A 17,445-nucleotide genomic window follows, 5' to 3' on the forward strand; every position below is an offset into this window, starting at 1 on the left:
TCAAGGATAAAAAAAAGTGTAGCTTGCTAATTAAGGTATAGCCAAAATTTTGATTGTCTCAACTTAGATAAACATAGCATTATTTATCTGCAAATGATGATAAAGTATGGTTGCAAACCACTTCCTCTGAGTCTCATTTGTACCTTTATCTTATTACTTTTCCTTTTTTATTCATTTCATTTGTTTGATTATTTTCTAGTATTCTTTTTCGATTATGGAATATATGGAAAACATATGTGCACCGTCTGCTAGTATCCATCAAAACACTACCCGTGTTACCGTGTAATATCTTTTTAACACGCTTAAAAAAGCTATAGAGGATGAATAAGAGGGATAAATTCGTGAAACTCACCAAGTTCTCGAGTGAAAGTAAATATACCTTATGTGTTTGGACCTCATACAAAGATCGTGTTTTTTCCACGTCTCTAAAATACTTTTTAACTTTAAAAGAAATATTTTACTGTATTGCTTATTATATCGTTTGGTTAAACTATGCCAAACAATAATTGTTGTTGCATCCCGGCCATGCATGATGGGCTTGAATTAAAACCATTATCCTCTCTACCATTAGTCATATCTTCCCGTCGTCATCAACAGGTAGATTAATTGGATCTCTAAACCTTCTGAATGTTCATCTCCACACCTAAATGATACTACTATGATAGAAGTAGTCTTTATATTCTGGAAGGTGATTTGTACTCCCTCCGTCCTAAAATAAACACAGCCATGAGTTTTTGTGTCTAACTTTAATCGTCCGTCTTATTTGTTTTTTTCTTGAAAAACTAAAAAATATAAGTCATGCATAAAATACTATTCATATTTTATAATCTAATAACAATAAAAATACTAATCATAAAAAAAATTCATATAAAACGGCCGATTAAAATTGGACACGAAAATTCATGGTTGTGTTTATTTTGGAACGGAGGTAGTAGGTTTTTACTAGGTATGTATATGTTGCTTCAGCTACACCCCCTTGCTGTTCTCTTTCACGGTACCTGATTGATATACAGAGATGATGGCTGGAATTAATTGTGGTGGTCATGCTCAAGCTTGTGCTTTTCACTATTTGTGATAGGGAAAACAAACAGAGAAAATCATTACTGATCCGTGAAGAGGAAAAAAAGTATTATTTAGGCTAAAAAAAGTAGGCTCACAGATCATAATCATGATGACTTGGATGAGATGCTTGTGCAATTAGGCACCTCCAAAAGCTGGACATTCGGATGGTAGATAGATTGAGTGACCCCAGCAAAATGATCATAAATATAAAGCTTCCAAATATAAGTCGAACTCACTTGCGCACACACCACACATGTTTATAAAGAGATTGGGCTTATCCTTACCATTAAATGCACCCACGTGTATATGAAATACTTTTGAGGTTAAATCTAAAAAAAATACGAGCATCCGTAGAAAGTCTAGAACTTCAATTAAGTAGAAAAGTTTCATTACATGAAGCTTAAAAAGATATTCACTGTTGTTCATGTCAATTCATCTGAAAGCTTATGTTCAGAAAGGGAAGATAAGTATATAGGAGAAAGAAACATCCAACATGACGACTGGGTTTTTTACAATGTGAAAAAAGAACTTTTCAGAACATAACAAAACTAGTGATGCTTGGACGGTTTTAACTTTTACACAGGAAAATGATTCCAAGTATATATGACAAAACCGAAAGGAAAAACTGAAAGGGTCATGAATGGTGTCACATCCTTGGCCTTGATAGGCGATGATGCCACCATCTTCAGATAGAAACAGGTTGGAAAATTCAGGAGTTATGAACTCTTCTTCCCATGAAAATCTACAGTCGTTTGATTTTCAACCGATGAAACAATATCAGATTTTCAGTAATTCATCCTTGTGACAGCAAGTTAATTCTACTTTCAGTCTTTTCCTCGCTGGGTTCGCAAGCTGTATAAATCAATGGAGATTCTGAATCCAGCTAGCTAAAACAGTGAGACTGGTACAAGCAGCAGCACAAAATACACAGATGGGAGATGGGCGTGTTGTTGCTTCAGAATGCAGGCAGACTTCGCCATCAGCTGCAACTGGCAAATACCAGGCGATGGAATGGAGTGGATGTGTGTGAAGAGGACAAGGCAAACCATGTGCCCTGAACCGCATCTCAGGCAGAATTTCTAGGCCAGAAACATGCATGTGTTTGCTTGCTTCCCTGGAAATCAAACACACCAGAAGAATATTTTTTTTGGAAACACGATACAAATACAAACGCTCACATACATGCGTACACACATCCTATTCCCATGAACACATCCAAGAGATTGAACCAGTGTGTCTTGAGATCGATGAAGTTAGCACAGATACCTCGCTCCACCTCTAATCACTAAAAGAAAAATAAGCCGTGAATATAAACATTAATATCAAGTCTAGAGTTTAAACCGGGATAGGTAAGTTCTACCATAAGGGACCTAACTAAATGAGCTACACTTGGTACCAGAAGAATATTTTTGCTAGACAGTAGTACAGTTGAGAACTTTGCTGCACTGTCAATTTAGGGTGAAAAAGATGGCATCTTTGCTGCTGTAACAATGGGGACACGATCACAAGGTTGATAGCCACACACCATGTGCAGATCTCTGAAGATGATAGTGAACAGGGAGAAAGAAATCCTCCCCTTTTTTCCCCTCTGCATCAACGTGGGAATTAAGCCTGAACTCTTGTTAGCCAGGAGTTGTAGCAGCAACTTAGCAAGCACTTTCGTTTCGGCACGCGAACCGAGACGGATCGGTTTTTTGTCAAAATTGAAAGGTGCCCAACAATGGCATGCCTACCACCAAAATCTGCCGAAATTTCTGCTCGGTTATATCATATCACGAAAAAGTTGAGAAGATGACGTTTCATGGAATGGAAGAAAGTCTGAAGAATTCCTTTGCTTCCAGTCACTCACAGTGCTTTTCTACAGAAGCCACAAGAAGGTGACCACCACAACCAGAAAAGTATTCAGAGAAATTTGTCACCACACCAGGATGCTCTCTGCACAGAATCTTCACCATGAATTGGACCATCTTGGATAGGAAACCATCATGCAGCCTGCCTGTTGGACTTGGATCCTGGACAGACAAATTGACTTGTATTTTCAGTTTCTGAAGCTCAAATTGTGCAAAATCTGCATATTTAGTTTTCCCAATTGGAAGAAGGGTCTCTTTCAATCTGCGCCGCCGAGTCTTATCTTAATCAAAAGAATGGCTAGCATGTAACGCCGGCCATCGGATCGTTCTGAAATCGAGGTTGAGATAAGCTACAATATTCCGATTGGCCGGCGGCAAATCCATCATTCAGGTCACATCTTGCCTCAATCTGAATCATCCCCAGCAATCCAATCCCCTTTTCTTTCATACAAGAAAGCTCATCTTTTTTTTTTCTTTCATATTGCACAAACAAGATCTATATTACATGATGAGGAAAGCCACAGGGATTATACTGAAAACACATGGAATCTACAACCTCAAGATGCATCACACAGAACCCTATAAGATAAAAAGCTTCACACTGCAACTCAAGTACTCAACTGTGTGCCCGAAATGGGCTCAGATCACCCCAAGGACAGGAAGCATACAGAGGAAGAAGAGCTTTATCCCTATGAACAACTTAGCTATATACTTACAGGCAGGAAGCTACTGTATTCTCTCAGCAAGTCTTTATGATCTCAGGCTTCCAGCCCCGCCATACAATCTGCCGGCAACCGAATTTGAATTCTTGGAACCTTCTCTTCAGTGACCCCTTCTTTGGCCGCTTTGAGCCCGGTTCAGAAACCGACCCATGGTAGTGCAGAGGAGGCTGTGGTGTGCCGGTCTCAATGCTGGCCACAATCTTCTGAACCATCTCATACACCTCACTCATCTTTGGGCGCGACTTTGGTAGCCGGACGAGACAGCGGTTCGCCACACTAGCCAGCTTTGTCATGGACTTGAGGTTGTAGTGCCCCTCTAGCCGTGGGTCTATGATGATGGGGAACCGCTTGATATCAGATATGTATGGTTTCACCCAATCCAGGAGCTTCTGCTCACCCTTTGGGCGGTTCCGGTCAATGGGACGGCGGCCGGTGATGAGCTCATAAAGGAGCACACCATAGCCCCATACGTCACTCTTGGCAGTGAGGCGTCCGGTCTGCATGTACTCTGGAGCTGCATACCCAAGAGTTCCCACGACCTGTGAATTTCAGATGTTAGTTCAGTGAAAGAACAAAGAAGTGAGGCTTTGAAATTTAGTACAGGGAGAATCTACTTGGAAATTTAGTGCAGGTAGAATCTACTTGGAAATTTAGTGCAGGGAGAATCTATATATTATATCATTTGTAATATTATAAAGCATGCTTAGCATCAACACTTTAAACTGAACTTTCACTACATGGTGTTGGCTTTTTGTAAACGAGTGATGGGTCCATTTTCCCTTTTATTTTGGTTAAATATATGAATGCTGCATTCCTAGATGCTAGTGCTTTTTGACTGCTTCAGAAACTATGATACATAAATCAGAGATCAATTATGTGTCCAAGGCAATTCTACAATTGGTTGTGGAGCAACTGAGTGTCCAACTTCGTTGGTATAAAAAATGGATCCTGTTATAGATGTGAAACAGAACCAACTTACTAAATGCACATACACCATCAATTATCATCGAGATTTTCTTTATCTTAATTTCTCTTAGGTCATCATGCATTTTTTTTTCCCAATACACCAAGTTAAAGACTCTGGGGGCAGAAAATCCAGTCACAATACGAAAGTGCAAAATGGTTCTCTATTTTTTTAAAAAAAAATGTGGGCAGTGTAAAATGGTTCTTGGTATATCAATGCACATACCGCTGTAGAGACATGGGTCAGGCCTTCTGATGGTCCATGCCTAGCCAATCCAAAGTCAGATAACTTTGCATTCCAGTTCTCATCTAACAGAATGTTAGATGTTTTTAGGTCACGGAAGATAACCTGCATGTATATATTAAGTTTAGCACCATAGATATAGCAGACAAAAAAACCTAAAGAAGTGCATCTTTCAACATTTCATTGCAGATAGGAAGTGATGCAACATTGCACAACTGTTTCAGGTACAACTGGTAGCAGTTTTCATCATCAGAGAGCAAAAGAGTTACCTGAAATTCCATCTCTTCATGCAGATACTTCAGTCCCCGAGCAGCGTCCAGAGCTACTTTTAGTCTCATTGGCCATGATAGAGTTGAATTTGACCTACTTGACAAGTGATCATCCACGCTTCCATTAGGCATGTATTCGTATACTAGGAGACGCTGTACGCCCCTTTCATCATCTTCAGCGCAGTAGCCAATTAGTTTGACGAGGTTTGGATGCTCTACAATCCCAAGCACATTCAGTTCTGTTAACCATTCTTTCTGCCCCTGAAAAACATGATAATTTATTAGAACCCAAATTAGAGGATAAGGCTAGATTCCTGCATAAGTGACTTAAAAAGGATTCATCAAGCAAGGTGCACTTGAGAGGAATTTCTTATGCCATGCTTGACTGTAAATTGTCGTGCGGGTTTCCTGAATAAAGTAATGGTTTCTTTTCTGAAGAAAATAGAACTGGTGACTAGGAAATGCTGGTTTATTTTCGCTCCTTTTAAATGTGGGAAAAAAAACATAATGTAAGATATGCAGTACAAGTAGAAGGAAGTTGCTATGTGCATTGAAAGCTTGTAATCGGTACAGTTCAGACGAGAAATAACTTGCCTGAAGTCCTTTGCGATTCAGCTGTTTAACAGCAATCTCGGTGCGCTCAGTTGGTTCATCGGAATTCTTGATGACACCCCTATACACACATCCAAACCCACCCTCACCAACCATAAGAGACCGGCTAAAATTGCGAGTGGCATTCTTCAGCTCAGAGAAAGAGAACACCCTGAGGTTACTGGGCCGATCAGTGAAGCTGGGATACTGTGTCCTCCGTATTGATTCGGCACTCATGTCAGAGACGTTCAAGGAGTTGAAGTCGGAGCCGGACCGGACATCCCGCTCCGTCGATGTTGTGCTCAACGACCGGACAGAAGCCGACTTGTTGACGGGATCCTCCTCTTTGGAATCTCCATGCAAGAAAGGCAGGCACCTCATTGCTGCAATGCAGTGGGAACAAATTAGGAGCTAATTCATGCTTCCTCCATGCAACACAAACACAAATAGAGAATTGGACCGAGAAGATCCATTAGGAATGGCTGCTAACTACTGTGAATTAGAACAGGTATAAAACTATCAATTACTTTCTTAAGTTTCCTGACTAGGAAATGCTTTCCCTTGCTTCAAGCAATAATTTTAGTACTGAAATAAGGACAGAAAAAACTTTGGAGCCTGAATTATGCAAAATGCCACCAGCTAACATGTGTGAAGGGAAGATCTTATCATGAACTGACAAGTATATCAAATCTAAAAAAACAAGCATTTTTACTGTTCCAGGATCCAATTACAGCAACAATCAACAGGAAGTAGGACAAAAACTGGGCCTTTACACCCCAGGGACAGAAATTGAGTGCTGAGAGAATTCTGTAAATGCAAACATGCCTAAGCTCAAGATTGGGGAAAACAGCATGACGAGGGCGAAATAGCACCAGGCCTGATGAAACCATACAGTCATACATACCGCAACTAGCGTTAATTAAATACCGAATCATCAACCAACCTTAATCCTACCAAAACTACCGCTATTCCTGACAACAAATCAGGAAGGAAAAAACATGGCAAGATGTACGATTCCAAAGTCAAAACATTCTCGAACGCAAAACGCAACAAGAACAAGTACAGTTATCACCTACCCTAGTTAGCATACATACACAACATCTCAACCAAAAAAAAAAAGAAAAGAGATGGAAAAGAAAAGATGATACCTTGCCAATCTTGCAGAGGCGAAGATGATCCGAGAGGGGAAGCACCACTCCGCCTGCGAGGGATCTCTTTGTGTGTGCGATCCAGGCAGGAAGCGACGGGGAAAGGGGAGAGAAGAAGGCAGATGAGCACGGAGATGGAGATGGGGGGAGGTCGGAGGAGGAAGAAAGACTTGGACTTGGGCTAAGCAGCAGTCAAAGTTGGGAGCTTTGCCTCATATTGATTTGTTTTCTCCCTCTCCCTCTCATCAGTCTCAGGTTCTCCCCTTTCTCTCTCACATTGTCACACACACCTACTGATATTTTTTAATATTTTTTTAATTTTAACTTACTTATCGTTTTAGTTTATTAGTATTAGTCTAAACCTAATGTGGTGTTTGTATCTCCTGAAGATAAAGATGAAAACGTATATGAAGATTAAGTGTTTCACGTAAAACGAGGTACTAATAACATGTGATTAATTGAGTTTTAATTATTACAAACTTGAAAAATGGATTAATCTGATATTTTAGAATAACTTTTATATATAAATTTTTCGCACGAAACACACCGTTTAGCGGTTTAAAAAGCATGCCACGAAAATCCAAAATTTCATCTGTAGTGGAAACGATCAGGACCTGTCACACACACCTACTGAACATTTTTAAATATATTTTTAATTTTAACTTACTTATCATTTTAATTAGTTTATTATAAGTCTAAACCTAAGTCAAGTATAATTTTTAACTGTTAATATTTTTAAATCCACTAAAAGAAAATAGTTTTATTATAATTTATATGTTGTTAAACTCTACGGAATTTTAAAAAATAATGGACAAAAATAGTTATGTTTGACTTAGGAGAAACTTAGAATGACAAGAAATCTAAAACGAAATATCACTATTAAGCAGTTTGCACTCTTATTCTAGAAGGAATAATACTAGTATTATATTTTGCTTCGTTTTTGTTTAAGGTTATGACGATTGCATCGAGATTGGAGAAGAATTCTTTGTCTTTCTCTTTCACTTGTGAACAACATGGAAGCCTGAAAGGAAGAAGACTGGACTTTAGACTGATGACCTGATGAGTGATGACGAGCAAAGCAGAAAATTAAACTCGATTGTTTCTAAATACAGTTTTTTATTTTTAGTATATTTCTCTGTTTTCCAAGCATTAGTTTAAATTGATCACAATTCTGTTTATTTTAGAATTAGAAAAACAATAACTAGCTTTTTCGTCGGTTGGTGAGGATTAGGAAAGCAAAGAAGTTGCCTGGCTCACCAAACAACTACCCCAACTATAATAACTGCGTTTTGGTGTGCCCCTTTGTCCAAAAACTCACTGGAGTATACATACCGCTTTAAGGTTGATATGACTAGCTTCATTTTTTTTCTCAAAAAAAGTGCGCATGGTATGGCCCCCCATGGTTCTGCTTATCCGTGGAATAAAACAAACAATATATCTATAAACGAAATATAATTTGTGAATAAAAATTTTATATATGTATTCTTAGCGATTTAAAAGTAAAAACTGAAAATAAACTTTGATGAAAAAAACCCCAAAATCAACTTCAAATATAATGTTGAAAATTTAAATTTTGGCTGATAAGCATAAGCACGTCTCTTAGCTTAGAAAAAAAAAAGAGAACATGTAAATTTCATGATATTTTCATAGAAGGAAATTTAGTTCCTGTATAAACGAGCAAACTGCATTTCAAAGAGTGCTCAGTAGTAAAAATTACAGATATTTGCTGCTGATAAAAGAAAAAAAGACACTCGTGTGGATATAAGAAAAAGGGAAAGCAAAAGGGGTAGAGAAGAATTTAATGGGAGGGAGTTACGTGGCAGGTCAGGTGGTTAAGACCAATGATGTGTTATGCAAGAGCTCACAGGCTTAACACACTTTATGTTAGTATCGTCATTTTGTAGTCACATGCAAGATAAGACCAGTATGATGATTTCCTAGATAACTCTTGAACGAACTTAATCTCCTGGATCAGTGAGCATGTGAGTGTGACAGTGAGCATTTAACTAACCTGACACTGCATTTGCATCCATCATAGGCGGTTATTGTATACTTTTCCGTTAAAGCTGTGTTTAGTTCACATCAAAATTAGAAATTTGATTGAAATTGGAACGATGTGATGGAAGAGTTGGAAGTTTATGTGTGTAGAAAAGTTTTGACGTGATAGAAAAGTTAAAAGTTTGAAGAAAAAGTTGGTAACTAAACCAGGCCTAAGAAAAAAACAAGAAGAAATGAATGACGAGGAGTAAAATATTACTGGCTGTGTTGATCCGAGACATTAATTCAAGAGATCAAGATGATCAAAGCATCCATGTGTTGGTGAAGAGATGATAATTGTATATGATCTTGTTGAATCATGACAGATGTTGGAGACTTGGAGTGTACCCCACTATCCGTAATCTCTGCAGTACCTTCGCATCATGCTGTTTCTGTAATTCTGTTAGCACTAATTAAACTAGAGATTCAGAGCGCAGTTGCTTATGATTGATTTAAGTCATGTTCTTTTTATATTATCTATCAAATTATTATCGTAGATTATTTGTTAATTCCATGCTTTTAAAAATATATCTTCTTGAAAAATGTTTTTTTATTTGTTTGGTTTATTATGCATAACATTGAACCGATTCCTATAATCAACTAGATCATCGAACACTAACTACCTTAATCTTGGAGGGATCGAGTTGTTTAGGGTATGAAGATAACCAGCATGTGGCAAACAAGACTGTCAGATTGTGCAATTACATTGATGATGAAACGTGGGTGCTAGGTACGACCCATGCACGGTCTAGTTGTTAAAATCAAAGAAAAATAGTAATGATCCAACCTGGCTGCCCACCGACCATCGTATAATCGTAGCAACTTGCCTAGCATGTTATTACGTCGTACGTAGTACGGACTACGGAGTACTACATTTGTTATATTAATTCCATGAAGAAAATGATTTCGTAGAGTACAATGAACAGTTAACTCTTAACTGTAACTGTAACTGATCCCGTTCTCTTTTGTAGAAATCAGTAATCACTCATGATACTGAAATGGCAAGTATTCCCCTCATTTTTTAATATATACCATCAACAACATTTTAACGAAAGTTTAATCATCCGTTTTATTCACTCTTTTTTACAAATATAAAAAAGTTTTTCATACTTACATAACACTTATCACTTATCGATAAATCAAATCATAATAAAATAAGTAATAATTATATAATATTTTAATAAAACAAATGGTCAAATATTTATGGAAAGGTAAATGATAGTCGTATATTGAAAAACGCCGTATATTGAAAACGAAGGTGTTGATAACGTAGATGGTATGAAATTGAGAGTTGCCCCTTGGTGGACGGCATGCAGCTTGCAATAATCAGGTGGAGATGCATTTGAAATGTACAGTACTCCATCTATTCCTAAATATAAGGTTTTTTCGTTGGATATGACACCTGTTTGTTTTAGTTTAAGATTATTGCAATCTAAATTATTGAGGCAGAATATCATGAGCTGGATTATAATAAACCAACATAGAATAAGCAGTCAGCTGTTTGTTTCTCTGGATTATTAATTGTTTGTTAGATGTTAATCACCCAATTATCTTAAAAAGTATATTTAAAGTGGATTACTAGATTATAGTAATGCTATCTGTTTGTTTCAACTTACTTCTAACAATTTAGATTATAATAATCCTAACCTGAATTAAATCGGGTCTTAGTATAACGAAGTATCGTCTAAATTCCATTGTATTAGAATGTGTCACGTTTGGGCAAAATCTTTTATATTTTAGGACGAATAGAGTATAATAAATAATAGTCGTACATGCCCCTGTTTTGTGTCACCATCTGGCTGCAGTTGCAGATGATGATCCATCATCGTCATCCATCACTTTTGATGGCAGTGTGGAAGCGGACCATGATTAATTTGATTTATTGATCACCAATTCGCCGTAGTGAGACGGATGGCTTGACTTTGACTTGGACTTTGACCTCATCCTCGAAGTCGGCAAGCCCATATATGGGCCCAACTCCATATTGGTCAATGTCTCAATGGGCCGGGCAGTCTCTCCACAGAGCCGAAGAATCCATCCAACCATCCACGTGTCCCTTCAAAACATCAGGACCGTCTACGTTGTTCACTGTGAGATTTGCAGCTCTTCCTTTCCAGTAGCAAACTTCTCATACTTTCAGGTCAAATTGCAGGTAACACGACTACATAGTACAGTATGTATACAGATGAGAAACATTCCCATAATAACTACTCCATCTGTCTCAAAATATAAGCATTTTTAGACTTAAACACGGTCTCCGAGATGCTACTTTGACCAACAATATCTATAAAAGTAATATGTTTTAAATAAAAAGACTTACATATTACGATAATTTGTTCAATGATAAGTCTAGTAACATCAATTTTACATGATTGATCTTTTTTTTATTAATAGTTAAAGTTGAAAATGTTTAACTTATCACTATGCTAAAAATGCTTATATTTTGGGACAGAGGGAGTAGTAGTTTGGTCAAGAGCATCACAGAACATGAAACTATGACACAAAACCTAGTACAGAATCAGGTTGTCCACCACAATATAAAACTACTAGCGTGATATGTGGACTTAGCCTCAATGTAGTGACTTTCTTGTTTCAAAGAAAAAAGTTGTGACTTTCAGCAAGGCCAGTACACTGCAATCGCATCATAAGTTCATAATCATAACTAACAAGTGTAAAAAGTTGGACTACACCTTGACAAGCGATGACATTGAGCAAATCGCATCATAAGTTCATAATCATAACTAACAAGTGTAAAAAGTTGGACTACTCCACCTTGACAAGCGATGACATTGAGCGAAAAACTTGTGAACTTCTGTGAGATGGAATGTACAATAGAGCCTCTTCCGTTATGCCACAGGTAATGTACTTGAGAGCAGATTCTTTAATATCATATCAAGCAACTGATAATACATATAGAGGCACCATCAGTTTCAGACTAGCTGATAATACATACCAAAAGAAACATCTCGAGTTTCACTTGTTGCCTCAGCGTGAAGTTGTAAAAAGTGAATATCAGATTACTTGTTGGTTCTTCCCTGTGAGATTTGCATCTCTTTCCAGTAAACATTTCATACTTTGAAATCAAATGGTACTTCCTCCAGTAAACATTTCCCGTAAGACTTTCTAGCATTGTCCATATTCATTTAAATGTTAATAAATCTAAACACATATATATGTCTAGATTCATTAACAGCTATATGTATGTGGGCAATGCTAGAAAGTCTTACATTGTGAAACGGAGGGAGTAGCTAACATGACAATATAGTGATTCAAAGGGAAACATTTCCATAATTAGTTTTGTTACTTTTGTCAAGAACATCACAAAACTATGACACACAGCCTAGTACATAATCGGGCCGTGTCCACTACAATAAATTTACCAAAGTCACACGGTGGACTTAGCCACAAGGTTGAGAATTGACAATTATACTGCAATAACATCAGAACTAACAAGTGCAAAAAGTTGGACTACTCCACCTTGAGAAGTCATGATATCGAGTAAAAAACTTGTGGATTTCCTTAGGAGTTAACCTTTTTTAAGTTGTCTTGACCCAAAGCCATACTGAAGAGAAATCTATTTTTTATCAGAAGGGCCCTTATCATTAGCCTGAGACCCAACCAAGTCCTCAAGAGTGAAGTTAAGAGTATCTGTTGAGCCTTTCTTCACCTCCTCTCCTTGTTCGGCTAGAAAGTCTTCGATGCTTCCTGGCTCCCCAAACCAGCCAAGCCTATCCGCGATCAGGTGGAAATTATTGCAGCCGCCGCAACGAGCGACCACCACTCCTTTCTCATATGATTCCTTGCTCGCCATCTTCATAGACCTGGTCTCGCAAACCTTGCACGTAAAGATCATGGCGAGGTCGTGTCTCGGTGAGATCTTCAAGTTTGATGTATCTCTAACTTTGAAGCCGGAATCCGATGAAGGGACCGTAGCTGGCACGGTGTCGGTTTTGGAATCCTCTATGTCCTGGTTACGGTCATCTGAAGCATTATTGCTTGCTTCCATGATAGTTTGCAGAGATCTTATGCCAGCAGTCACAGGTGCAGGAATCAAGAATCCTGCAATAACAGATTTTCATTAGTTGACTGTTTAATTAATTCCTATTGCAAAGATGTAAGTAAATTCTTGTCATACGTAATGATTTGAATGGTAAATGCTTTAGATATTTGCCAATCTGGCAGGAACTGACAACTAGCAACAAACAGACACAATTGACTCTATAATCTTATCTTATTATTACTACTATAGTTGCCACCAAGTTTTTTCTTCAGTTCTTCAACCATATCACCTTAATTTTACCAAAATCAATCCCAAAACAAGGGAATCCCCTTGTTTCCATATTTCAATCTTCTCATACCCCCAAACACAAGGGAAAAGGGCGCAGACGCAGTGTAAACAAAATTTGACTGTAGTGGCAGCAGCAACCCCGGATTCGAGCCTCCAACCACCGGCCTCTCCAAGTAAAACACACATCCGCGAGAGTCATCACCAATATCGACTAGATTTATCCATGCCGAACCAAAAGAGGGAGCTAAAGCAAAAAAAAGTTTGGGGGAATCACCTCGGGTGGACGCGGGCGCGGGCGATTGATTCAGGACGCCGGCGAGGCCGCGGCGCACCAGAGGCAGAAACCGAGCGGCCATGGCGGCGAACTGTCGAAGCAGGAGAAGGGGAAGGGCTGGTCGCCGCCGCCGCCGCCGCCGCCGCAGCGGCGGGGAGCCTTCTTCTTGTCGGCGAAGAAACGGTGGAAGAGAAGAATAAGAGAGAGAGGCAACAAGACAAGGGGAGCGTGTGGAACTTGATTTTATAATTGGGCCCTAGTTTTACTTTAGTTGAGATGAGGCCCAATACAGCCCATCCAGATTTGGATCTACCAATTGTTCCTCAAACTGGGCCGAGCACAAGGCAGTTGTGGGCCGACCGGACTATGGACCTAGGCCGGATTCATAGCCCAAGAGGTTCTTGTCAAAATTGGGCCTAATGTAACTTGAATGGAAATTTAGCCCAATATCTGATGGCGAACCAATTCGGCCCAAACTAGGATCGCTACCATTGGTTTCTGGGCCTAGGCGGTGACTGGATGACTCGACTTGGATGGAAATTTAGCCCAATATCTGATGACGAACCAATTCGGCCCAAACTAGGATCGCTACCATTGGTTACTGGGCCTAGGCGGTGACTGGATGACTCGCTCGTTTTGCGGCTCAAATTGGGCCGTAAGATCTGTAAATGGCTGCGATCGATAGCCGTCCGTTAGAGAGCGAACGGCCCAGATTTGTGACATATTTTGCTCTCCCTTCGCTGCCGGAGACGTCGTCTTCTCCGGCGACAGCCTCCGCCGCCGGCCGACATCATCGGCAAAGAAAACGAGGCAGAGGACGTCGAGAAAAAAACTTTGGTAGAAGCAACGGAAACCGATCCAGCACACGCCGAATCGATCGCTTCTTGCTTGATTTCATCCTGATTTGCTTCTGCGTTTTCCTTCATCCGTGTGAGAACTGAGAAGTCATGCATGGAATCTGAGACTGGACAGCATCAACTGCATCACGCCATTATTTGATGCATCTTCATTAATCGAGGAACATAAAGCAAACAGATGCTGGACATGCAGATCTTGAGCAAAGCTGGAACAGCTAGATCAAGAACCAAGCTGCACATGCATGGATCGCATCCAAAAATCATCCATCCATTCAGGCCATGCCAATCATACTGAACCTTCTAGTAGTACTGCATTAATCTTTTTGCTAGTATTTGGGTTTAATGCAGTACTACTAGTACTATGCAAATTCATTTTCTTTTCCTTCGGAATCAGTTAATATGTTTATTCTATAGAAATGAAATAAGATTCAGACATTCAGAATATCAGGCAAAGTACTTTGCCACCAGAAATTAACCCAAATGCTAGCAAAAAGATTATTACAAGTCTTTGTAGCGAACTCTGAATGAACTTTTGTGTAGTGATGAAGCAAGAGAGAATGAGCCTGGCAAGTTCCTTAATTTGTACAAGTTTCTCTGCCACATTTTTTGACTGTTCACTTCAGACAGCATATTGGTCCTTGTAGGCGTCCTGCTGTTAGTCCTCCATACTAAACCATTTGAGTTGTGTTTTTGTGCACGTTTTTGTTTGTGGATTGTTGTTGACTGAGATGTATTGTAGACATTTCACTCTCAATTTTTTTGATCGAACAGCACGAGACAGTGTTCACTCTCAGATTCGATAGTATTCTAGTATTATACTCTGAATAGATGACATCTTTTCAGTTTCAGATAACAAATTGTTCATTTTCTGATGAAATGACTGTGAACAATCTTAGTAGAATTGTGCAAAATTAAGAGCCAGGTCCTAATTAACTAGCTGACTCCGAGAGGCGGCTAAGATGAGGTTGAGCAAAGCAGCACGCAATGTTTTAGAGAGAGTAATCTTGCACTACCAGTTCAACATAAAAACCTGCCTCTGATGCGTCATTGCGTCTGTATTATTTTGACCTGTGAATTACTCCTACCAGCTAGAGTAGCATGCTTTTGTTGGTGCATCCTTCGGACGAATTGGCCAACATTTACATACGAAATGGAGGATCAAAATTAACTTAATTACAGAGACATCTTAATCGGATGATCATCACTACACGGTCCAAGCGTGAATGCTGATGCTGTAGGAGTATCATTCACATTATGCAGAGGCTGGACTCAGCAGAGCATGACGAAAGAGGCGTCGCTGTCATATGGTGGCTTAAGCTGCCTTCTTTCCTTTGTTTCCATCCTGTGACGAGGCGAATTAAGGAGGCAGAATCATCTACTCTCGGAGACAAAATCAAAGCAGAAAAGAATTGTTAATTCTTCTCCGCTGTTCTGCTTGGAGTCGTCTAGTAGTAGCTAATTACGCAGCACGCATCATCATTTGTTTGTTTAATCAATCGATCTTGGCTCGTGGACGATACTACATGCAGTCACGTCGCTGTACACCATGCCTGTTGTCTATAGCTCGCATGCTGTTTAATTGCATTTACCAGCACAATTAATTATCCCGATGGAGTCAACCGATCGATCCTTTCCTTAATTTTCTTTCTATTTTAGTCTAGACGTGTGCATGCAAATATTGGGATTTTTTGAGAGAAACTACCCTAACTGGGAAGTTGTTCGTGCTGAATAATTGGGAGTTTTTGATCGATTTAATTAGGTACTAGAGATGACAGATGACTTGGTAATATTATTCCACGTAGTAATTTACATTTGCAGTGCAACTTGAAGCTAGTTGCATCATAATCGATGGATCGTGCATGCGTGCCTGCCGAAGACGGCAGCCAGTCGGCATCGATCGATCGATCATCAATTGGGTTGAATTTCAGACAGCCAGAGGTCGGTCAGGTCAGAATTGGATGAGCCACTTGATCGATCACTCACTCATTTCTATGCTTTCAGATCGATCTAGTGCACTGCATACATAAGGCAGGCATTTTTTTTCAGACAGTGGATGAAGCTAGGAAGAGGTCCGATTAACTGAAAAAATAATGAGTAATAATAAGTATATACTAATTAACTACACCATTCATTGTATTGCAGGCAAATGCAGTTCAACTTGTGTTCCAGCAAAGATGCAAGTGACAGTATACTACTACAGTAAGCGGCAGCGCACTAGTCGTCGTCGTTGGCCCAAAGGGTCAACTAGATAGCTATAGGGATACTGTGATTCAATTGTCTCCTCTTCAGGGTTCAGACGAGCTAGCTAGTCGGTGAAAGGACCATTGTTCTACTGAAAATAAGCACACGGATCAATAGAGACGGCATATATCCCTTCCTTCAAACCCGATCAACAAGATCCATGGGATTTTTCATACTTTGTTTCATTTATCATTTGTTGCAAAAGAAAATGATTTGTAGAGATTCTGAATTTAACTTGTATGCCATAGTTTACTTGCAATACCTAATAATTAAACTAATCTTTTGATGCAGATCATATGATGAGCCTAGGCATTTAAAGATGCACAAAAATCGAAAGTTTGACTAAAAGCGTATCTAAAACGACAATTATACCCCATGAGGAGTGTGTTTGGCTTCAACCAAGAAAAGGTAAGCATGTGATTTGTGGGAATGTTGGGCCCTAGCACAATATGTTTAATTCCATAGCAATTAAACATCTCGCAAAGCACAAAAAGATCAGTAGCCGTTTAGAAAAACAAACAGCGAATCAATCACTAGAAAAAAAATACATTATCCTCTTGTTTTTCAACTGGAATGAACCACCAACAAAGAAAAAACAACATTGGCAACCATGCTCTCATGAATGAAATTATAGTTGAAACTTATACACTCCTACAGTCCTACTCCCTCCGTTAGGTAATAAGTTCATTTTTAATTCCTTTTATTTATTCCAAAATAAATTCACTTTTAAATTAATCAATACTACATCGAAATTTGTAAAGTAAAGAAATAATTACATTAAAAGTAGAGTAGATAAAGTGATGAATAGTTACATCTGGATTTAATAAAGATGAGTATTTTAGTCCTTTGTTGTATTAGCATGTTTGAAATAAATAAAAAGTAAATTTAGACCTGATTTA

The 17,445-nt window shown here is 38.9% G+C and overlaps 2 protein-coding genes across 2 annotated transcripts; both read right to left on the bottom strand.

Moving 5' to 3' along the window:
* Positions 1–3,322: 3,322 nt before the first annotated feature.
* Positions 3,323–7,086, bottom strand: LOC127764399 (serine/threonine-protein kinase PCRK1-like). Its single transcript, XM_052289282.1, has 5 exons — positions 6,850–7,086; positions 5,705–6,084; positions 5,111–5,371; positions 4,824–4,946; positions 3,323–4,173 (listed from the first exon to the last, which is right to left on the bottom strand). Exons 2-5 carry the CDS (start codon positions 6,080–6,082, stop codon positions 3,652–3,654), a joined length of 1,284 nt encoding a protein of 427 aa, XP_052145242.1. The 5' UTR covers positions 6,083–6,084; positions 6,850–7,086; the 3' UTR covers positions 3,323–3,651.
* A 5,065-nt stretch (positions 7,087–12,151) lies between these two features.
* Positions 12,152–13,649, bottom strand: LOC127761642 (uncharacterized protein C24H6.02c). The gene is made up of 2 exons (XM_052285966.1): positions 13,449–13,649; positions 12,152–12,945 (listed from the first exon to the last, which is right to left on the bottom strand). Exons 1-2 carry the CDS (start codon positions 13,528–13,530, stop codon positions 12,461–12,463), a joined length of 567 nt encoding a protein of 188 aa, XP_052141926.1. The 5' UTR covers positions 13,531–13,649; the 3' UTR covers positions 12,152–12,460.
* Between the last annotated feature and the right edge of the window lie 3,796 nt (positions 13,650–17,445).

The sequence above is a fragment of the Oryza glaberrima genome, chromosome 2 (genome assembly GCF_000147395.1).
Source record: "Oryza glaberrima chromosome 2, OglaRS2, whole genome shotgun sequence".
NCBI classification, from domain to species: Eukaryota; Viridiplantae; Streptophyta; class Magnoliopsida; order Poales; family Poaceae; genus Oryza; species Oryza glaberrima.

Coding starts and splice junctions, on each gene's coding strand:
- LOC127764399 (XM_052289282.1), bottom strand. CDS start 6,082: ATGAGGTGCCTGCCTTTCTTGCATGGAGATTCCAAAGAGGAGGATCCC. Junction 5,372..5,704: donor TGAATCGCAAAGGACTTCAG/GCAAGTTATTTC, acceptor CATGTTTTTCAG/GGGCAGAAAGAATGGTTAAC. Junction 4,947..5,110: donor ATGAAGAGATGGAATTTCAG/GTAACTCTTTTG, acceptor ATATACATGCAG/GTTATCTTCCGTGACCTAAA.
- LOC127761642 (XM_052285966.1), bottom strand. CDS start 13,530: ATGGCCGCTCGGTTTCTGCCTCTGGTGCGCCGCGGCCTCGCCGGCGTC. Junction 12,946..13,448: donor CGCGCCCGCGTCCACCCGAG/GTGATTCCCCCA, acceptor CTGTTATTGCAG/GATTCTTGATTCCTGCACCT.